Source organism: Onychomys torridus, chromosome 5 (assembly GCF_903995425.1).
Source record: "Onychomys torridus chromosome 5, mOncTor1.1, whole genome shotgun sequence".
Classification (NCBI taxonomy): domain Eukaryota; kingdom Metazoa; phylum Chordata; class Mammalia; order Rodentia; family Cricetidae; genus Onychomys; species Onychomys torridus.
Genome location: NC_050447.1, coordinates 127,459,226 through 127,482,235, shown reverse-complemented (window position 1 = coordinate 127,482,235; position 23,010 = coordinate 127,459,226). Strand labels below are relative to the sequence as shown.

Here is a 23,010-nt window from a genome sequence, read left to right as displayed (position 1 = left end):
AGCCTGCTGAGGGTAGTACGCAGGCGCCATTGTCAGGTGCATTCTAGGAGTTGTAGTAAATCCATGTGGCGGCGCCACTAAAAGACTACATTTTCCGGGAATCCCTGCGCGCGTTTGGGGACGGAGCTTGTTAACACGCGGCTCTGAGAGTGTGCTCCGGAGTTTGAGCTGCTGCATTCGAGTTTGAGCTTCTGGTGCGGCCGTCTGTGCGATGCCCAAGGCCAAGGGAAAGACTAGGAGGCAGAAGTTCGGTTACAATGTCAACCGAAAGCGTCTGAACCGGAATGCTCGTCGGAAGGCAGCGCCACGGATCGAGTGGTGAGGGGCCAGTTTGGAGGCAGGGGCCTCGGCTGGCAGTATCGACGGCGAGGTGACAGAATCTCGATCTCTCTTTCTTTGCTGTTAGCTCCCACATCCGACATGCCTGGGACCACACCAAATCCGTGCGGCAGAACCTGGCGGAGATGGGGTTGGCCATGGATCCCAACAAGGCGATTCCCCTCCGTAAGAGGAAGGTACTGATAAAGCAAGGTTCAGGCATTTTCCTCGTCTCCACCACCTTCCTTCAGTGAGCTGAGTTTCAGAATTTGATCTCTTACACGCACCCTTCCCATATTTACTTGCACTAATTCTGGTCAAAGCCCCTTGACGACTCCCACTCCCTCCTCAGCATACGTATGGGCTTTGTTTGTAATGCCATCCCTCCCCACTCACCATTTCTTCTCGGGCGCTCAGTGGAATCTTCTAGAATGTATCTTTTTTTCTGTCCTTGACTATCTAGAGCTTGAGATCTTGTTTCCTATACTGCCTTCGGTTATTATTCTTCACTGAGACATCTCGTTACTTCCCAGTAAATCTATCTGGACCACCCTTTGCACCTTTCACTTCATCCACTAGCCTCTTTCCTGCTCTTTTTCAATTCATAGTAATTTTAAGTACATGATGGTATATTATTTATTTGCATAGCTGTATATTGTATGTGCCTCTTAATCCCTTAACATAATCTTGTGTTTTGTTCTTTACTAAATTCCCAGAAATCTTAAGATGTGGCAGGTTAGTTAAACTAATACATGGGCTTGCTGACTGATTTTGGTCCATTTACTTTGGGCAAGCTTTTCTCGGTTCCTTCATGGAAGTGGAAAGTGGCACACCAGTTTTCTTAAATGTAAAGCTGTATCTAAGTACTGCCAGGTAACTGACATGGAGAAGATGTCTGACATCACTCTCTTGTAACTTACAAAACACTTCTCATGTGCATTGTTTCACTGTGTTTCCACACAGCAGTTCTTGTTATCTAGTTCTGCTGACCTCTGGGAGGGATTTTCCTCTTTACTTTTTTTTTTAAGGTTTATTTATTTATTATGTATACAGTGTTCTGTCTGCACGTGTCCCTGCAGGCCAGAAGAGGGCGCCAAATCTAATTACAAGTGGTTGTGAGCCACCATGTGGTTGCTGGGAATTGAACTCAGGACCTCTGAGCCATCTCTCCAGCCCGTTTTAAGTACATGATTTTTTTTCTTTACTTTTTTTTTCTTTCTTTTTCTTTTCTTTTCTTTTTTTTTTTTTTTTTTTTTTTTTTTGATTTTCTTATATCAGGTATAGTTGTGTTGTGGTTGGCAGTGTCCTTCCTTAATCTTGGTCAAACTTTCTATGTTCAAAAGTTCTTGTCTATTGGTCTCATAGGCTTTGTTCTTTACAGGTAAAGGCCATGGAGGTAGACACAGAGGAGAGACCCAAGGATCTTGTACGGAAGCCCTATGTGGTAAATGGTGAGTGTGAGCTGTGTTCTAGACCACCATGCTGCCCTATCAAAGCTGGAAAGGTACTCAGTCTCTTCACTACAGTGGGAGAGACCAGGATTTAGAGAGGAGAAGCAATCTGATCCAGGGCTCAGAAGTACACGTAGCTGAGACATTCTCTAATATTGATGAGATTTAAACGTATGAACTAAGGTAAGACAGAGACATTCACAGAAGATAAAATCAGGCATCTGAAAGGCTGAAGAAGAAAGTAGTGTCAGGTTTGTTCCCAGTTTCTCAGGAACTTAAAGATGAGCTATTTGTAGAGATTCTGCTGTCATTTAATCTTTCCAGTGACAAATCTAAATTCCCTGTGTGTTTGACCCTGCAGGAAAGAAAGAATATTCTGCAATTCTTACCTACCCTTCCCTTGACTATTGTGGGCTTATTTTTATTTTTGTATTTGTGAGTTGGGAATTGAACTCAGGGCCTCATGAATGCTAAGTATATACTCAACCTTTTATCTATATATACACCTCCATTCAAGTGGGGGGTTTTTGTTTGTTTTTGTTTTTTGTTTTTCTTACCACATCTCCTGATTTGAATAGACAGATGTTTGATATGAATTACTTGAGTCCTGTCATTAGCTTATCTTTGTGAGTCACATAAGAATTTTACACAGTTCAATATGGGGGAAAAAGAATTACTATACATGACTGTATATACAAAGCTACATATACTTAATGTAGTATTATTTGTATTTGTTTTTGTTTCTCTAGTCTGTGTTGCCCTGTTTGGCCTTGAACTCACAGAGATCCACCTGCCTCTGTTTCATAAGTTCTGGAATTAAAGGCATATGCTACCCATGTAAGAATTAATTTTTTTTTTAAGTTTTAAATTGTAGCTAAAAAATTACATAAAGTTTACCTTCTTGGCCTTTTAAAAATGTATAGTTTGGCTGGGTGGTGGTGGCACATGCTTTTAGTCCCAGCATTTAGGAGGCAGAGGTAGTTGAATCTCTTTGAGTTTGAAGCCAGCCTGGTTTACAGAGTTTAAGGATGGCCAGGACTACACAGGAAACCGTCTTGAAAGCAAAAAACAAATAAAATGTATAGTTCAATCATGTTGAATATATTCATTCTGCTATATATCAGCTCTCCTGAACTTTGATTTTGCAAAGCTGAGGCTGCCTTTGACAACCAGGTCAAAGATGATTTTGACTGTAAGAAATTTTAGTGCCTTACACTTAGATCAGATTTGACTACATCATTTCTATATTTTGCCCATTTGCCTAGCTTTTTTTTCTTCTAGCTGTGCTGAGATTGAATTCATGGTCTTGTTCGTGCTGAGAAAGCACACTCTGCTTTTATTTGTGGATTTTGTTTGCTTGGACAGAGTCTAGTTATACAGCTGAGGCTCTCTATGAACTGGAGGTCTCTTTGCTTTTGCTCCATGGCCCTGATTTTCCCTTCTTATGGAGCAGTGAGTTATCTGGGGCTAGCCCTGCCCCCCTAGTGTTCAGCAATTCAGACCTTCTCATTTCAAATACTGGTATAATACACCAGGAAGAGCTCTTCTGGTGGTAGTAGGGCTGGAAAGGAGCCCAACTTTCCTTGTTTGTGCCCTTGGGCCTGGTACTGATTAAGACTGGGAAGCTTAGTGCATTTCATTTTAAATCATAACTTGAGAATTGCTTCTCAGGAAGTTGCCACACTGGTGGATGAGTAGTGGTGGGGGGCTGATTTGGGGATTTGGGGGCTTGAAAAAGAGAGTTCCAGCCTTGAATATGGGAATGTGCTGTTAGTACAGGTCTTGTGTCTTGGGATTAAATAGAGGAGGGGTGTTTGGGCAGCTCAAATAAAGCAGAAGGTAATGCCTTATTCCATTTCTGGCTTTTACCCCAGAGCTGGAAGCAGAAGCCAGCCTCCCAGAGAAGAAAGGAAATACCTTGTCTCGGGACCTCATTGAATATGTTCATTACATGGTGGAAAATCATGGGGAAGACTATAAGGTGAGGCCGACTGGGAAGAACCTCTTGGGCTTATTGGGAAAATACACTGGACTGTTTCAGCCAGATCTGCAATTAAATAGAATGAAAGAGGAGGTCTAAGAAAGCATCCATTATTTAGAGGTTTTCATGTGTATGAGTGTTTTGCTATATGTATGTGTATGTGCATCATGCATGCTTGGTACCTGTGGGGTCAGAAGGTATTGTATCCTTTGTAACAAGATGCCATGTGAATGAGAACTCTTAACCTGTGAGCTCTCTCTCCAGCCCTTTGGATTGTGTGTGTGTGTGTGTGTGTGTGTGTGTAGGTGTCAGAAGACAATTTTCAGAGGCAAATTCTTGACATCCATCTTACTGAGGCAGGGTTTCCCATTTTTGCTGCTGTGCTGCGTAATCCAGGGTAGCTGGCTTTGTATTCCATTCTCCTTCTGATATGCTGGCCTCCCATCACACTATGGAAGTACTGGGATTATAGATGCACACCACTGAATTTGTCTTTTTATATAGGTTCTGGGGAATGAACTCAGAAAATAAGGCTTACGTAATGTGCTGGCTACTTTATGACAACTTGACACAAGCTAGAGTCACTGGAGAGGAGGGAGTCTCAATTGAGAAAATGCTTGCATATAATTAGGCTGTAGGCAAGCCTATAGGGCATTTCCTTTTCTTCTTTTTTTTGTTTTGTTTGTTTTAGACAGGGTTTTTCTGTGTACCCCTGGCTGTCTTAGAACTTGCTCAGTAGACCAGGCAGGCTGGCCTCGAACTCAGAGATCTGTTTCCCTCTGCCTCCCAAGCGCTGGGATTAAAGGCATGTGCCACCACACCAGGCTCCAATTTTCTTAGTGGCCCTGGGTTCTAAAAGAAAGCAGGCTGCGCAAGCCAGTAAGCAGTACTCCTGTGGCCTCTGCATCATCTCCTGCCTCCAAGGAACATGACTCAGAATATATAAGCCAAGTAAACTCTTTCCTCCTCAAGTTGTTTTTGCTCATGATGTTTTGTTACAGCCATAGAAAACATGACCAAGACATGTAGCAAGTGCTTTTACTTGCTAAGCCATTTCCTTGTTTTTATTTATTTATTTTTAACCTGGCCTGCTTGCACACATTTGTTTGTTTTTGGACACAGGGTTTCACTGTGTAACAACAGCCTTGGTTGTCCTGGAACTAGCTCTGTAGTTCAGGCTGGCCTCAAACTCACAGAGATCTATCTGCCTCTGCCTCTTGAGTGTTGGTATTAAAGGCATTCACTAAGATAGACAGGACTATTAGAGAGACCCTAGATCTGGTTATGCTGGACCTCTGCACTTAAGTGAAAGTAATTGATTATGGCCTCAGCTCTGTAAAGGCCGACTGCTCTCTCAGGCTTGCCTGGTCCTTTCCCTAAGGAGGGACCCTTTTCCCAGCCCTGCAGTACAGGAGGACTCCATGTCTCTGGCTGTTTGTTTTGTTTTAAGACCAAAGTCTCTCAGCAGGGCGGTGGTGCACGCCTTTAATCCCAGCACTTGGAAGGCACAGGCAGGTGGATATCTGTGAGTTCGAGGCCAGCCAGGGATACACAGTGAAACCCTGTCTCAAAATAAAAAGACAGGTTCTCTCTATGTAGCCCTGGCTGACCTGGAACTCATTTTTCTTCCCCTTTATTATTTTATGTGTGTGAGTGTTTTGCCTGCATGTATGTATGTGTACCGCATGTGTGTCTGGTGCCTATAGAGGTCAGAAGAGGGCATCAGATCCCTTAGGACTGGAGTTATAGACGGCTATGAACCGTGCTGGTTCCTCTAAGAACAGCCAGTGCTCTTAACCACTGAACCAACTCTCCAGAGCTCTAATGGCTTTTGAGGTGAGAAATCTGGACCTCAAGGATAGAAGGCGACATGCTCAATTTAGGCAATCCAGGATTTAGATGTGGCCTTCCTCATGTTGTCTTTCTTTCTAGGCTATGGCCCGGGATGAGAAGAATTATTATCAAGATACCCCAAAACAGATTCGGAATAAGGTCAATGTCTATAAGCGCTTTTACCCAACAGAGTGGCAAGCCTTCATTGATTCTTTGCAGAAAAAGAAGATGGAGGTTGACTAAGTGTTGTATATACCCCCAGACTTGGGTCTACTGGACCAAAGAAACCTTTTGGTTTTAAGGCAAGGAGTGTATAGTTTCACATGATGCTGGCAAAGTCCTATAGAATCAGGTCTCTCTCTCTCTCTCTCTCCTCTCTCTCCCCCCTCATGAGAAGGATCTTTTTTTTTTTTTTTTGAGAGAGAGAGAGAGAGAGAGAGAATGTCAGTCTTTCTAATAGCCCTAGATGTCCTGGAACTCGGCTTTGTAGACCAGGCTGGCCACCAACCCACAGACAGCCACTTGCTTCTGCCCCAAATGCTGAGATTAAAGGGGAAGGTGTGTGCCCCCACACCCGGCTGGAGAAGGAACTCTTTAGAAGCCATGGTTTATGCTTTCTTGGGGCTCACGAAAAAGCCAGAGCTTGCTGTTCAGTGTCCAGAGGTGATGCTTTATTTGTTTACTTTTTTTTTTTTTTTTTTTTTTCCTGGAGCTGAGGATCGAACCCAGGGCCTTGCGCTTGCCTAGTAAGCGCTCTGCCACTGAGCTAAATCCCCAACCCTATGCTTTATTTGAATGTGATCTGTACATGATAAAAGCATTTTATCTGTGTAATGGGGTTTTGGTTGTTGTTTTGAGTCTGGGTTTCTCTCTGTAGCCCTGGCTAGGATTAAAGGCATGTGCTACTACTGGTATAATAGTTTTGTGTTTACTGTACCCAGCTAAGCTCTGTCCCAGGGAAAACTTTATTAGGGCAGATGGATCATCAGGCTTGACAAATACTGTAGTCGTTGGCATTTATAGGCACCATCTTCTTCCTCTTGAGTGCTCTTAGCCTTGGTCTCCTCCAGAAACTTGCCAGGAAGCCTGGGCTGCTGTGGAAGGGTAAGGAGCCAGATCCTGTTTGCTCACTTTTGATGGCCATGCCTTAAAGAAAACATCAGGGACCTAAAGCTGCCTTCTGGAACTGGCAGACCACTAGGTTCCACTCCATTGTTTTGCACCTACTGGGCTCCCCACAGTGTGGCCAGGAGGCCTGCTACGTGCATTAGCCTGAGAAGGTGATGCCTATTTTACAACAGGACCATGGGCAAGGGGTAAGGTGGGCATTTGAAGACCTAACTGCCCCCAACTATGAATCATGTAAAAACCTCTTCAATTCCCAAGAATTTCTCTTGGGAGCACCTAGAGTTTGTCTTGTCTTCAGCATTCTTGAAAAGCATGGCTTTATACATTGCCTATGGCATTTGGTAAGATGCACTTTTTATCATATCCTCTCCCTGCCAGGGTTTTATCATATCCTCCCACATACAGGGTTTCTTTGTGTAGTTCCTGGCTGTCCTGGAACCTGCTCTGTAGACAAGGCTATCCTCAAACTCAGAGATCAGCCTGTCTGCCTCCTGACAACAGCTGGGATTAAAGGCGTGTGCCACCACCCGGCTAAGATGCACTTTTATCTTTGTTATAGGGAAGGAAACAGGTCAGAAGTATCCAAAGTGGGAATGGGATATGACATCAAGAATGTTCTGAAGGCAGCGCCCATCCTTCCCACACTATCAAGCCCTAGAATCTTATTTGGTGCCTAGAACAGTCCTTAGGACCTAGAGTGTACAGAGCTCCTGTCATTTGGCTTTTGCATCTTTTACCCTCCACAGAATTTAAATTTGCTGTTGCCTAGGTCTCCTTAACTCTGTAGTTTGGAAGCCACTTCTGAAGCTCGCTCCCAGGGCATGTAAGCTTCCTGTGTCATGGCTAGTGTTGCCTGTTTGCAGTTGCTGAAGGTAAAACAACTGTGCATGCATTCTTGTCTGAGGTGCACGCTCACTCGTGATGCCTTTAATTTTGCCTGGTATCCATCCCTTGACAAACTGAGCTTCTGGACAAGGACTCTGAGACTCTAGTGTCTAGCCTAAGGCATGTGCTTGGGACATGCTTCCATAATGTTCTCCCTCCTAGCCCTGAGCATGGAGGGAGAAGACTTTTTAAGCTCTGGCTTATCAAACTATGTAGACCCTGCTAGCCTCCAACTCACAGGGATCCATGCCTCTCCTCCATAGTACTCCACTATGCCCAGCTGGCAGAATGCTTCTGAGCTGGTTTCTATCCCCCTTGATCTGGCCCCAGCAGGTAGATCCCCTTCCAAGGGTTTGAATGCTTTCGGTCAAGAAAGGAAGGAAAAAAAATAACAAAAGAAGGCTTTGGGTCACTGTCCCAAAGGTCAAAGGGGTAAAGGACAGGAACTTGTTGTCTGATAATTCACTTTCCAGAACTGCCTGATGGGAGCTATAAGCACTCAGCCCACTCCTCCCTCAGGATGAGGATTCCCTAAACATACCCATTTTGGCATTGTGTACTTCAGAAAGTCGGTGACACTCCAGTTTATGCAGTTGTCCTTTGTGGCCCTGTACATTTGGGTTCATGGGAGTGGACAGAAAGACCCTTTTCACACATTGAGGAACTCCACCCCTGGTCCTTGTGTCATCTTCCAGGGACAGCAGTGGGGGAAAGATTTCCTCATCATAACACCTAAAAAGGTCCTTGCCCTCTGAGGCTGGGAGGTCAAAGTGTCTGCTCAGTCTTGATTCTGGTCTGAGATCTGGACCCATGGTAGGTGGATACTATAGATAGCCTGCAGGTGGCTTGTAATGTTGGCAATTCCTCCCAAACTACTAAGTACAGAAGGTCTAGAAAGTAGTTATGTGGTTTGTTGGTTTTTTCTAGTACTGGGGATCTGAACCTAGTACCTGCTAGGCAAGCACTCTACCAAACTCAGGTCACCATCAGGCTTTCATGGCAAGTTGTCTACTGAGCCACCTCACAGGCCTGTCTTTTTGAGTCAAGATCTCACCTAATGTCCAGGCTGTCTCTGAAATCACTCTGTAAACAAGGCAGACCTCAACTGTGCCTTCTCCCAAGTAACTGGGACCACGGACCACTAGGCCTGGCCTCGGGTAAATAGACACAGTGAAACTCTTTATTCTGAAATTCATCCCCTTCACCTGGGGAATATGACAACTATACATGATACTCATTAGACAAAGGACTTTAAATCAGGAAAAAGGATCCCTCTCAACAAGTGTGATTCCAAGGTAAGATTTAAGCACTGGAAAATAAGGTGGAATCCTTAGAACAATGATACAAGTTTCTCACCTTTCTAATGACAAGGTGAAAAGTAGCCAACAAAATTTCAAATACTCTAAAATCCAAGTCATTCCTTAAATATTTAATACAAAAGCAGAAAACAGTTCTAGCAAGACTGATTTGTCTTGTGGCAATTCCATTCTCATGGGTGGGAGTCAATGGCACAGAGAGACTGATTTGTCTTGTGGTATTTCCATCCTCATGGGCAGGAGTCCAAGGGCACAGTGGGCCTCTCTTCTGATGACTTTGCTCACTTCATCTTGGAAGCTTTCCACTTCCCAGGTTTTATGTTGGGCAATTGGCAAACCTATTTTCAAAATGCAAACTGAAAAGCTAGGCATGATGGCCCAATGCTTCCTGCAATCCCAACAAATGGAAGGCTGACTGCCATGAATTCAAGGCAGCATGGGCTAGAGCAACACTGTCTCAAAAAGGAGAAAAGCAGGGATACAGCCTGGAAGGCAAGCAGTCTGTTGGTGTTCTCTCAACAGCCCTGGCAGACCAAAGGCCCCTTTGCTTGCACCAGTGTCAACACAGACCGTCTGCACTGGTTATCACCAGTCATGGAATGTTCATTGCAGAGAACACAGAACCTCATTCTCTGCTTTGCTGGCAAATAAAGGTCCCAGAAGGCTTGATGATGTGCCCAAGTCCACGCTGACAGCTCTTCTACTAGACCTGTTCTGTGTCCTGGGCCATATGCTAGAATCTAAGTACTAGGTTCCCTTTAAGTACTTGTCTCCAATTATGGTCTCCGGCCAGGTTGGGAGAGGGGGAAGCTACAGTTCTGTCTCCATTGATACCCATAGGTTTCCTCACTGTCCATCATGATTCCAGATGGTTCTCAAGATTTCTATGACAATCTAGGGTTTTGATTTCAGCACCCAGAAACAGAACCTTGAACTTTGGCCTATTCCTTTGATAAATAAATAAATAAATAAATAGATAAATAAATGAATAAATAGCCCCTCTCCCAACTCCAGTCTTGTTCCAGTACTCAGGCTGCTTCCTTCTCTAGACTTATATAAACATGGGCATTGGCACAGTTAGTACAAAAGCAGCAGGTTGTCTCCAGACCTGGGGAAAACCGTCCTTCACCTGTGTGGTGAACTGTACTTTGTGGTCAATAAAGGCTGGCAGGCCAGGCCTTAACAGTAGGGAGGTGGTCAGAGTATTCTTTAATAAAGTGTTCAGGGTGATCCTCATTTGGCATTGCCAGGGCTGGCATTTAGAAAAAAGCTAGGCAATTACCTCCACTTAAAAATGATGGCCCTGGGGCCAGGAAGGCAGAAACACAAGGCCACAGACAAAGCACGGGCTAGAGGATGAGGGCCTGGGAGCAAGGATTTACTGTGCTCCACCCAGAACCTTACCATGTAGAAAAAGTATGATGTCACCAGGAGTGAACAGTGAAATGGGAGACCTGTGAAGCCCACACAGGTTCTTCAACTAGTGGGAGTGGCAGTGAGGGAGCACTAAGCCCACTGAGCATCACACTGTGTAGGAAGGCAAGGGGAGCTGGAGCTACACTATGGCCTTAGGTGAGGCAGTCACCATCTCTCCTCTGCCTTACATCTCCTGCCCCATGTGCACCTCATCAGGAAGGCTTCTGCATGGTTCTGGCCTTGCTCTTGAGGGGACAAAGGAGGTGTTGCTACAATGCTCCTGCCCAAGGCCAGGGCTGGCAATGAAGATGCACGAGGAAGCAGAACTGTGGTCTCCATAGCTGGGCAGTAAGAGGTGGCTCCAGCTTAGGAGAGAAGCTGCAAGAGCAGTTTCCAGATGTGCACAGTGCCGGGTTCCCCAAAGCCAGATCCTGCAGGGGCAATGCTGGCTCCCAAGAGGAAAACCTCCCTCTGGTTGTCACTGGAAAGTAGGCCCAGCTCCTGCTGTAGCTCCACCATACTCATGGCCCCGCTCAGGTCCTGCAATGAACACAAGTGCAACATGGCTGTCAGACAATGCTTGTGGTGGGATACCACCCTTGTCATCCATGAAAGACATAAATGTTCAGCTATTACTGGGGGGAGGAGGGGGGAAGCAAGACACTACAATCCCAGGAGGAACTTCTAGATCCCATGGAAGAAACCCAGTGCCCTCCTTCATCCTGACTCTTTGTGGCACCCCCTTTTCAGGGAATCATCCACCAGTGTGGTAAGAAGTAGAGCCCTTCCTACTTGTTAGATGGGCATCTGCCTACCAAGTCTCTGATTCTCACAGCCCACTTAAGTGATAAGGAAGTTGGTTCAGCCATTTAGTTCCAGGAAAAGTGATAAATGGCAGAGTTAGGTTCCAAATTCATGTTGATGACCAAATTTTTGATCCTTTTGGAATCCCTCCATTTTTTCTTTTCTTTCTTTCTTTTTTTTGGGGGGAGGGGTTTGAGACATGGTTTCTCTGTGTAGCTTTGTGCCTTTCCTGGAACTCACTTTGGAGACCAGGCTGGCCTCGAACTCACAGAGATCCACCTGGCTCTGCCTCCCGAGAGCTGGGATTAAAGGTGAGTGCTGGGATTAAAGGTGTGCACCACCACTGCCCAGCTGCTGCTGCTGCTTCTTTTTTTTCTTTAAAGACTATTTCTCTGTGTAGCCCTGACTGTCCTGGAACCAACTCTGTAGAGGAGGCTAGCCTTGAACTCAAGTGATCTGCTGGGACTAAAAGCATGTAACACCACTGTTCATTTCTTATACTGACTTCTTAGAGAAGGCAATATGCTGATACACAAAGACAATTTTTATATGATGACCACACGCTAGCTTTATGCTGCATGGCAGCCTTGACTGCTTGGGACAGAATTAAAGAAAATTGAGTTATTTACAAAGTTATACAGGGTCCAAAAGAAACCGGCACTGATTTCTTACATAGACTGACTTCAGCAGTAAATATGATACCAAATTCAGAAGCTAGACAGATAATTGAATCTCTGCCTTTTTGTTTGTTTGTTCCCTGCCCCCCCCCCCAACTGAGGACCGAACCCAGGGCCTTGTGCTTGCTAGGCAAGTGCTCTACCACTGAGCTAAACCCTCAACCCCTTGTTTGTTTTTTTGAAGACAGGGTTTCTCTGTGTAGTTTTGGTGCCTGTCCTGGATCTCACTCTGTAGACCAGGCTAGCCTCAAACTCACCAAGATCCGCCTGGCTCTGCCTCCCGAGTACTGACATTAAAGGCATGTACTGCCGATGCGCAGGTGAAATCTCTGGCTCTTTAAAATGCCAATATACAATACAAAAGGATAAATAGGCCATTAAAGGCAAGATCAACACCCTTGGAGGAATGGATCCGAGCTACAATAAATATTCAATCTCATGATCATGATGATGCTTGGATAGGAGAGGTGATTTCCAGAATTTGAAGAAAAATAGTAATGTCAGATATTTCAACTGCAGCAAACAAGATCACCTAAAAAGGGACTGTAAACAGGCCATTCCTAGAAACAATGTTTTTGCTAGAAATAATCCTAATAAAATGACCCTCCCTTCTGGAGTATGCATAATGTGTGGTAAAGGCAGACATTGTACTAACAAATGTAGATCAACAAGGAACAGCCAAGGTGATCCTTTGTCGTCGGGAAACTCCCTGAGGGGCCTCTTGAAGACCCCATGTCAAATTCAGTTCAGTCCTTTTCTGTCACCATGGCCAAGGAAGAAACTTCTTCGCAGAGCAATTAAGGAACCTAATACCTATTATAAAAAACCATATTGCTCGGGGTGATAGAACAGCTATAGAAGACAGAACAAAAAATCCAGGAGAACCATAAAGTTAATTTTTGGGCAAACTTCTATAAATGAACAAAGACCAAAATTAAAAATTCAAATAAATGACGTTCTCATTGAAGGTCTTATAGACACAGGTGCGGATATAATAATTCCACCAGAATTTTGGCATCAAAATTGGCCACTTAAGGAGGTAAATGTGGAGCTTTTATTATCTTAAGTGCAAGATGGGTCAAATGTATAGGGCCAGAAGGACAGAGAGAAAAATTAGTCATATGTGGCTAATATAGCTATGAATTTATGGGGATGTGATCTATTACAACAATGGAATAGCCAGGTTAACATTCCTCCAATCTCAGAAACAAGCCATAAACTAACATATGTTTCTGAGAGAAGTATTAGAAGGTATTATAAAGAACAGTCACCAACCATCCAGACAGTACAAGAACAGGGCACAACAGCTTTGATATTTCAAAGACACCAACAGCCCTACCTTTAGGTTAACAGAAAAGCCTGGATGGGTTCAGCAATGGCCTTTAACAACAGAAAATTTACAGGCCTTAGAACAGCTGGTACAAGAGTAGTTAAATGCTCAGCATATTGAAGAATCAACCAGCCCTTGGAATTCTCCTGTATTTGCTATTAAAAAGAAATCTGGTAAGTGGAGAATGGTAACAGAGCTGTTAACAAGGTAATTCAGCCAATGGGCTCTCTACAATCTGGAATTCCTTTGCTTTCTCTGTTACCTAAGTTATGGCCTCTTACAGTTATTGATTTAAAAGACTGTTTCTTTTCTATAGTCTTAGAAGAAAAAGACAGAGAAAAGATTGCCTTCATGGTGCCTTCTTATAATAATTCTCAGCCTGTTAAGAGATATCAATGGAAGGTTCTCCCACAGGGACTATTAAATAGCCCAATCCTGTGCCAATATTTTGTATGATGCTGTTGGAATACATAAACAATTTCCTCAATCTATAGTTTACCATTATATGGACATTTTTTTTGGGGGGTGGGGGTTTTGAGACAGGGTTTCTCTGTGTAGCTTTGGAGGCTGACCTGGAACTCGCTCTGTAGACTGGCTGCCCTCAAACTCAGAGATCCACCTGCATCTGCCTCCTGAATGCTGGGATTAGAGGCATGCACCACTACTACCCAGCTCCATGGATGACATTTTACTAGCTGATTCAAATGTAGATACTTCAGAAAGAATGTTTGAAGAAGTAAAGAAAAATTTGCCTTGTTGGGGCTTACAAATTGTTCCTGAAAAGAGACACAGAGGAGATTCTATTACTTAGGATATAAAATAGATCTACAAAAAAATTAGACCCCAAAAGGTGCAAATTAGGAGATCGATTATGAACTTTTTGTTTTTTTGAGACAGGGTTTCTCCATGTAGTTTTGGTGCCTGTCCTGGATCTCACTCTGAAGACCAGGCTGGCCTTGAACTCACAGAGACCTGCCTGGCTCTGCCTCCTCAGTGCTGGGATTAAAGGCATGTGCCACTGCAGCTCAGCATATATGATTTTTCTTATATTAGTTATAATGTTCTTTTATTATTTATTATTTTAGACAAAAAAGGGGAAATGTGTTGATGATATATTGTGTATCCTAATATAATTTGCCAGAAGATCAGAGGACAGAACAGCCACTATATTAAACATAAGAGGTCAGGCAGCGGTGGCATACACCTTTAATCCTAGCACTCATCTCAGAGTTAAAAGCAATCCTGGACCACATGAGATTGACTCAGTTTAGGAAACAGAGTATTGGCTGGCACCTATAATCCCAGTACTTGGGAATCACACGCCTTTAATGCCAGCACTTGAGATCTCTTGCCTTTGCATGGGAAACATACCCTTAATCCTGGGAAGTGATGGCTGGGCGGAGAAAGGTGTGAGGAGACAGGAACTAGAGGTTTTTCAGGCTAAGTTGTTGGTGAGGTAAGAGGTGGTGGCTGTGGCTTGTTCCTTTGTCTCTCCAATCTTTCAGCATTTACACTAGTATCTGGTACCAGGTTTTTGGTAAAAGACCATTTAACAATTTCGTGTTATACCTATTATGTAAGATCATATGGTGGGGTAACTTCCAGACAATCTAGCTTGGGTGGGGGTGAGGGAAAAGGTTACTAAAATACTGTAGTTGGTGATGGTACCTTTGAGTTTCATCACTGGCTCAAGATTCTTGGAGCAATCTGTACACAAGGTCCTTACTTTTTGCCTTCTGTGGTGATTTGAATGAAAACGGTTCCCATAGACTCATATATTTGAAGGCTCGGTCCAAGGTTAGTAAAACTGTTTGGGACAGATTAGGTGGTATGGCTTGGTAGGAGAAAGTGTGGTGGTGGTAGTTTTCAAGATTTCAAAAGTGAAACTGTAAGCAATATACTACTCTTAAGTCACCTTGATCACAGTGTCTCTTCACAGAAACAGAAAAGTAACTAAAGTACCTGCAGTTGGTTCAAAATGCTATAAAATATTTTTTAAAAGACAACAAAGTATTTCTAAGGCCCTAAGACACCATTAATCGTGGCACTAGGGCCAGGCACTTGGGAAAGAGAGGCTGGTGGATCTCCCTAGGTTTGAGACCAGCCTGGTCTATATATCAAGCTCCATGACAGCCAGGACTACATATCAAGACGCTGTCTCAAAAATACAAAAACAAACAAAAAAGTTAGACCAGAACAGGCATAAATGGGAACTGTCCCAGGTATACTAGGACAAGTGGTAGCCATATTTATATATAATTATCAAGTGTCCCACGACAGGCAGGGTAAATCTGAGATCAAAGAGACAAGTCAGAAACACTGGCACAAACCCCAAGGAACACTGCCTGTGGCAGTTGCCCTGGAGTTGAGGATGGCACATAAAGTCTGTCTGTAATCCTGAGGGCTGCTGGACCCAAGACAGCCCTCTAGACCCAAGAAAGATATAGTGTCAAGGACAAATCTTTTCTTACAGAGGAGCTGTGCAGGTTGGGAGTTCAGAACCCAGGGACTCATGCATACTAAACAAGCATCTTACCACTGAGTTCCACTCCAGCTCAATAACACAAACTCTGAGGAAAATCTCTAGTAACTTCAGGCATTTAGAGACAGCAGAGCCTGTCATGGGGTGTATCCAGACTGAAGTGGGGTGATGGCTGTCAGGTGTTCACACTGTGTCCCAAAACTATGCACTCATATTACTTAATGTACCCCATTTCTTGTCACCTTTCAGCTTAGTGCAGGAGCAGGATGGTTCTAGAAACAAGCATTCCAGCTCCACCACCCTGTGTGTCCCTGTGGAGATTACCCCCAACCCCAGCTGTAGAGTCCCCACTTGTGAAGTGGAAACAGTATTCTGTCTTGGATAAGGCCAATAAATGCCATTTGAGCCAGGTGTGGTGGTGTACAACTACAATTTCAGCACGTGGGTAGGGATAGATTTATGAATTCCAGGTCAGCCTGGGCTGCATAATCCACCTATCTAAGTGCTGGAAACCCTGTCTCAAAAATTCAGAAAAACAAGTAATCGGAACTACACCTGGTATATAGTAAGTTCTTAATAACTATTTCTTGCATCTCTCCTGAGTTGCAGAAGAGGGAGACAAGGAGAAACGACACAAGTTAGGCTGGGAAAGATGAGAAGTGGAAGGGGTGGGAACAGTATTTCAGGTACTCTCTGGACATGGAGCTTAGGCTCTAGTCCTTCTATGTACCCCCATACCATGCCCAGGTATTTGTGAGAAGTCCAACTGGCTTCAGCCCATCTCCCGAAATTCTCACCTGTTTGTTGGCCACTATGACAACAGGCAGATCAGGGTCCCTGTCCAGCAGTTTCTGTAGTTCCTGCCGAGCCCAGGGCAACCGTAGCCGATCAGACGAGTCCACCATGAACACCAGCACGTCCACCTCATTCACAAACTCCTTCCAGTAGAAGCGCAGGTTCTGGCTGCCACCAACTGAAGAGAGGCCAAGGGCCAGCTCAGAGCCCAGAGCTCCCTGTGGCCTGTCTCTATCCACAGCCCCCACCCCCCCCCCCCGAGCTCCTAAGTTCCACTAGCCAGGGACAAAGAAAGCACTATAATCCAGAGCCAGCCAGCTCTCTTAAGAGAGGCTACTACCTTTGTGTGTTGGTCACTTTTTACTGAGCCAAGAGGTCTCAGCAGACCCCAAAGGCTGTCTGTGATAGCCCCTTCACAGGACTGGCATAGTGCTCTACAAGTGTTAGCCACTGGCTGTCTTGTCTTGGGCTGCCTTGCCTCTTACCAGTTCCTAGCTTCTTCGCTGTCAGTGGTAACTATGATAAGAAGTCGGGATCCCGATGTCTAGAAGCCTTGCCAGTGTACTGCCATTCTCAACTCAGTCCCCATTCATGCTTGTCCTCCTTTCTCTTGGAAACACTGTTCGAAGTCACACTGAACAAGGTTACCCACATAGTGTCTGTACCTGGGCTGCCTTTCTGCTCCTTTGTGCCCCTCTGCTCAGTTTCCCGTGGTTGCCCTGCATCCCACTCTGGTTCTGCCTCTATTACCTGTCCACTCTAAATCCCCCCAAAGCCTCAGCACAATGCCTTGGCACATAGCAGGCACTCATCAAGTATTTACTGAGTGCTTACCAGGTGCCAAGCACTGATCTGGGTGCTGGGGATACAGAAATGAGAAGGCTGGGTCCTGCTCTCAAGGAACTCCTCCCTTACCAGAGTGGACCAGGCCATCAGATACGACACTCTAGAAAGCAAGCAATCAGAACATGGGAAAGTGGCTACAGGCTGTGGTTGTCTGGAAATGTCTCAAGGAGGCTGGATGTGAGCTGAGCAGAGGCTGAGGAAGAGCTGGCCATGGAATAAGCAAAAGAAAGCATCTTAGGCAGAGCAAAGAACAAGTTCCATGTATGTGAGAAAGAGAAAGCAATGTGGTAAGGTACCTCCAGAAGCAAGAGGAGAAAGGACAGAAGCTGCCCTTCCCGGTCCAGCAGCCGACACTGAGGGCAGAAGTAGGAAGAGCTATGAGGAAGCAACTGCAGGCCTGATGGGGGAGGTGGAAGCGCTTGAAGCAGGCAGCAACAGAGGGAGAAGGAGAGGCAGGCCACACAGGCACAGTGGCAGAACCAACACACCAGACTTCGTAGGTGAGTTAAGCAAAGTGTCACTGGTATTGAATTTGTCCCCTTACCAATTATGCCCAAAGCGTGTGTTCTCAGGCGGACCCCAGGCCAGAATGCTGAGACCATGAAGGGACTGCTGTCGGGGAGAAAAGCTCTGGGACGTAATTAGAAATGTGGGATTTTTTTCTGTTGTTGAGTTGAGACTGGATCTCACTATACAGACAGGCTGGACTGAAACTTGTGGCAACTTCCCTGCCATGGCCTCCTACGTGCTGGAATGAGAGGAGTGAGCCACCATGCCTGACAGCAATCTAGGTTCAAATCCCAGATGAGGAATTCCACTGAGCCTGGACGGTTAGCTGTCAGAACACAGGCACACGAAAACACCTTCTCATATGGGTGGGGAAAAGAACACTGTTTCTGTCAGGTAGTATCCTCACTGAACTCATATCCGTGGCACAAGAAGAGACAGGAAATTCGTTATCAGGGAGATTCAAAGCCTTAAGTAAATATCAGCTTTGCTACAACCAAGGAGAAAGGTGTGGCCAGGGCTGGCCAGACCACAGTGCCAAAGACCAGAGAAAGAAGCCCACTCAGGCCAAGCGTAGGGCTCCAAAAGCTCAATTCTGTTACCCAGTACTTCATGAACACATCTGCTCCTCATGGTTTTAGTCCTGTGGCTGGAAGTGCCCTCACTGCTTCCTCAAAGACCAAGGCTAGACCTAGGTTGCCAAGAACTGCCGCCTTCTCCATACTCACCCCCTTTCAAAATCCCAAGAAGTCTAGGACTGACGGTAGGCTCCTCAATCCTCTCTCTGATCACTCACTCAGTAAGCCCTCAGACACCTACTGAAGGTCTTCGGGCCAGAGTAGATGGCATCAGCCTGTGACCAGGGTGCTCGCAGCCTCACCAGGGACAAACACTGTGCAGAAGGGGACCCGGAGTCAGGACAGAGCCAGGGGAAGCTCCAAAGGATGTCTTCACAAACTGCAATTGAGAATTGGTCATGGTGGTATGGACCTGAAACCCCAACACTCAGAAGGTGCAGAAGGGGGTCCAAGAGTTCAAGAACAGCCTAACACTCTGAGACCACCTCAAAACAAACAAAACTACAAAACCCCTAAATAATGGAAGAAACTACAGTTTAAAGAATGAGTAACTGGCCAGGTGGTGGTGCACACCTTTAATCCCAGCATTCGGAAGGCAGAGCCAGGCAGATCTTTGTGAGTTCGAGGCCAGCCTGGGCTACCAAGTGAGTTTTGGGAAAGGCGCAAAGCTACACAGAGAAACCCTGTCTCGAAAAAACCAAAAACCAGGAAAAAAAAAAAAAAAAAGGAGTAACTGTAGTTATTAAGCATTACAACAACAACAAAATTAAAACAAATAAACAAAAACCCTTAAATAATGGAAGAAAAGAAACCACAGTTTAAAGAATGAGTAACAGGAATTTATCAAGCATTCCAAGCAGAGGGAACAGCGCATGCCAAGCAGAGGAGGTAAGAAACAAGTCCCTTCCTAAGGGCCTGGAGGAGGCCCTTCTGCATTAGAACACAGGAAAGCTGGGGACTTTTCATGATTTACCCACTTCTACAAGCACCCTCTAAGCAGACTAACTGAGTAGAGACTGATGAGGATGTTTGGGGTACTTTATCAGCAATGCCTGTCAAGTGCTTGGCATATGAACCCTTAGCTGTGAGTCTGTGAATGTAAGGCACGTGTGGTTAAGGGTAAGAGGGCCATTAGAGACACCGGAAAAGGAAGAATCCAAAATGCCAGAATGTTCTGTATCTTGTGCCCTGGAAAGGAGCAGGAAGGATTTCATAAAGGGGAAATGTCCTGCTTAGGCATTTTACAGACTCCCCCAAAGAATCTAGGCCCGGCCAACAGCGATGAGGAGGAGAAGGGGTCCCTTGCTCACTCTCTAACAGGTCCACCTCGAAATTCTTGGTGGGCAGCCTCACAGAGTTGAAGCCCCAGGTGGGGACGTGGCCTTCCAGTGGAGGCTTCCCAGACAGCATGCGCAGGAACGTGCTCTTCCCAGCGCCATCTAAGCCTAGCACCAGCACTTCCCGCTGCTCCAGCTGCTCCAACGCTGGCTCATCTTCCTCGTCCTCGGGCTGCGGGACAGAGATCAAGGCTGCAGTCTCCAACACCCCTCCTCACTCTTCCTTCCCTAGGGACACCCAAGGCCCGCCGGTGCCCATGCCCGCCCCCACGCACCCCAGGGCAGGCAGGTATGGCCTGGAATAGCAGGGCAGGAGCCGCCCTTCGAGGTCTGGACTGAAAACACCTCACTTTCCTGTTTGACTCCTAGTGACCTCGGGCACATTCTTCCCCATCGCCGATCCTGGGCTTCCTCCGTCTGTAAGCGCCACGCCATTCCCGAGGCCTCAGGGTCAGACGCACAGGGCCTGAGGGCTCTACCCGGCATCCCCCGGGGCGGCGCCACTGCGCAGGTGCCAGGCAGGCTGCTGCCGCGCCCTCAGAGCTGCCGAAACCCGACGCCTGGCTGGCATGGTCCAGGCCCTGGCACTAGCACCCCGCGCTCCCAGCAAGCGCAGGCCGCCCAGCCCTCGGCGGCTCGCCACACTCACCTCCCATTCGTCCCACTGAGGGAGGCGGGCGGTTTCCGCGCCCCACCAGGCCTCGCCCTGGTCCCAGCGCCGCTCCCGACCGCGGCCGAAGTAAGCTTTCCAAAGAATAAAGAGCACCGAGCCCAGCACCGCCGCGGCGCCACCCAGAGTCAGCACCAAGTGGCCCAACGGCCGCGGCGCCATCTGGCCAGGGAGCGTCGCTGGGGCCGGCGCAAAGCCGACCAGCCAGCCGCAGAAGATGGTGCTGTGGCCGCGCCCACCCGCCCGACCGCGCCACACTACAAGCCCCACAATGCACTGCTTCCTGCGACGGCAGCGCGCTTCTAGCAGCGGGGATGGGGATGGGGGGGGGGGGGGTGGATCGGGTGGATCGGGTGGGGCGGACCTTCCGGGTAGGGGGCATGGTCAGATCTTTCGGTTCAGCCCGGGGTGGATTTTCTGCTCCCTTTGCCATGTATGGGAGGCGCGAGGCTGTGCGGGTCTGTTGATCCCCACCCCTTAGTACTTCAGAGAAAGAAACACTGAGACATAGGTGTTAAGGATGCACCTTAGTACAGTGATCTAGTTTTACGTTCAAACCCAAGCTGGTATCACTTGGATATCTCTCAGAACCACAGAGAAAAATCGAAGCTCTTCATAGGGGATCATACGCCAGTAGGGTGGGAGAAGAAACTAGAACCGGAGTTTTCAATTCGAAGCAGCTTCTAACCCTCCTTTGGTTGCCTCCTAGAGGCCAAGGTTCCTTGCGGTGCTGTGCACGGTGAGGTATGTGGAATCAAAGTTTAGAGCAATCATCTTGTAAGCCACTTCCAGAGACAGCAAGATTTCCAGGTTCCGAATCAGAAGGAGAAACTGGAAAAAATGATTCAAGCTCCAGCAGTCCCTTAGCTCCTCACTGTGGCTGCAGGATAATGGGAAAGAGCCTAGCGTCCAGCTGGGCCCGCCTTTCTCTTTAAAAGTTACCCACACTACACACTCCTTGTAGTGCCAATTTCTCTGTGTCCCAGGCTCTGTCCTTGTTGGATCCCCTTTCCTTTTGGCTACTTATCTGTGCTGCTCCCCTTTTTAAGGGTTTTTTTTTTTTTTTTATGTGCATTGACGTGAGGATATCAGATCCCCAGGAACGAGAGCTACAGGCAGTTGTGAGCTGACATGTGGGTGCTAGACATTGAACCCGGGTCCTCTGGAAGATCGGCCAGAGCTCTTAATCACTGAGCCATCTCTCCAGCCCCACTCCCCATCTATCTTAAGTTCTTATCTCGTATTTAATTTTTTTTTTTTCTATAGGAGGTAGAGAGATGGCTTACTGGTTAAGACTGCTCTTCCAGAGGACCCGAGGGTGGTTATTTTTTGTTTGTTTGTTTGTTTTTGTTTTTGTTTTTGGAGACAGAGTTTCTCTGTGTGGCTTTGTGCCTTTCCTGGAACTCACTTTGTAGACCAGGCTGGCCTTGAACTCACAGAGATCCACCTGGCTCTGCCTCCTCAGTGCTGGAATTAAAGGTGTGTGCCACCACTGCCCCACCGGAGTTGGGTTCTTTTTTTTTTGGGGGGGGGGGTTCAAGACAAGGTTTCTCTGTAGCTTTGGAGGCTGTCCTGGAACTTGCTTTGTAGACCAGGCTGGCCTTGAACTCACAGAGATCCGCCTGGCTCTGCCTCCCAAGTGCTGGGATTACAGGTGTGTGCCACCACCGTCCGGTGAGTTCGGTTCTTATCACCCACATAGCTGGTCACAACTGTCTGTAACTCCAGTTCTAGGGGATCCAACACCCGTATCTGTCTTCTTGGAACACATGCACACACCTTCTTGGTGCTGGGATTAAAGGCATGCACCATCACGCCTGACAGCTTGCCTGTTATTTTAATGAACATCTTTCCAGGCCCCTGAAGATGTATTCCTGGGGGTCATTATGAAGCAGAATAAGGGAGAAAAGATCAATTATTAGATTTTCTTAAAGCACTGCTTGTACTGTTTGTTGCCAAGCATGACTTCACTTGGCTACCAGAAACAGAATGACCTGAAGCAATATCTAAAACACAATAAGTTGTAGCCCATATTTACCTAACAACAAATGCTTAGACCTGTCTGTAGCACAAATCCTAATTGGTTTTAATAAAAAGCTGAAAGATCAGAGAAGCAGAGCAGCCAGCCACTAGTTCTTACTCTACGAAATTCTCTGCCTGAAAGGGGACTGAGTTTCTGTCTCCTCCTGCCTTACATTCCTCTCTCTGCCCAGCCATATCACTTCCTATCTCCATCTTCCCAGTGCTGGGATTAAAGGTATAAGATCCCAAGTGCTGGGATTAAAGGTGTGTGCCACCACTGCCTGGCTTCTATGGCTAACTAGTGGCTTAGCTCCACACTGATCTTCAGGCAAGCTTTATTAGTTAGAGCACAAACAAAATATCATGTCTGTCCATGTAACATATACCTTGAAACCTAACTAACTGCCTAAACAGAAGCCTAAAGCTAACTGTCACCCTGTGTTGGACTTTTTCATCAGGACCATTGGCTTCCCAGCAATGAATGACACAGAGACTTATTAATTATGAAAGCTCGGCCTATAGCTTAGGCTTGTCCCACTAGCTCTTAAAACTTAAATTAACCAATTTCTATTCATCTATGTGTTGCCACATGACCTGTGGCTTTTCCCTCTCCTCTTCCCTGTTGTGCTCTCTG

The 23,010-nt window shown here is 46.3% G+C and overlaps 2 protein-coding genes across 2 annotated transcripts; one reads left to right on the top strand and one right to left on the bottom strand.

The window, feature by feature from the left end:
- Nucleotides 1-96: 96 nt before the first annotated feature.
- On the top strand, nt 97-5,984 carry Nop16 (NOP16 nucleolar protein). Its single transcript, XM_036187962.1, has 5 exons — nt 97-318; nt 407-515; nt 1,700-1,769; nt 3,644-3,750; nt 5,683-5,984. Exons 1-5 carry the CDS (start codon nt 212-214, stop codon nt 5,824-5,826), a joined length of 537 nt encoding a protein of 178 aa, XP_036043855.1. The 5' UTR covers nt 97-211; the 3' UTR covers nt 5,827-5,984.
- A 2,770-nt stretch (nt 5,985-8,754) lies between these two features.
- Nucleotides 8,755-20,598, bottom strand: Arl10 (ADP ribosylation factor like GTPase 10). The gene is made up of 4 exons (XM_036188356.1): nt 20,334-20,598; nt 19,658-19,856; nt 16,419-16,594; nt 8,755-10,868 (listed from the first exon to the last, which is right to left on the bottom strand). Exons 1-4 carry the CDS (start codon nt 20,514-20,516, stop codon nt 10,695-10,697), a joined length of 732 nt encoding a protein of 243 aa, XP_036044249.1. The 5' UTR covers nt 20,517-20,598; the 3' UTR covers nt 8,755-10,694.
- Between the last annotated feature and the right edge of the window lie 2,412 nt (nt 20,599-23,010).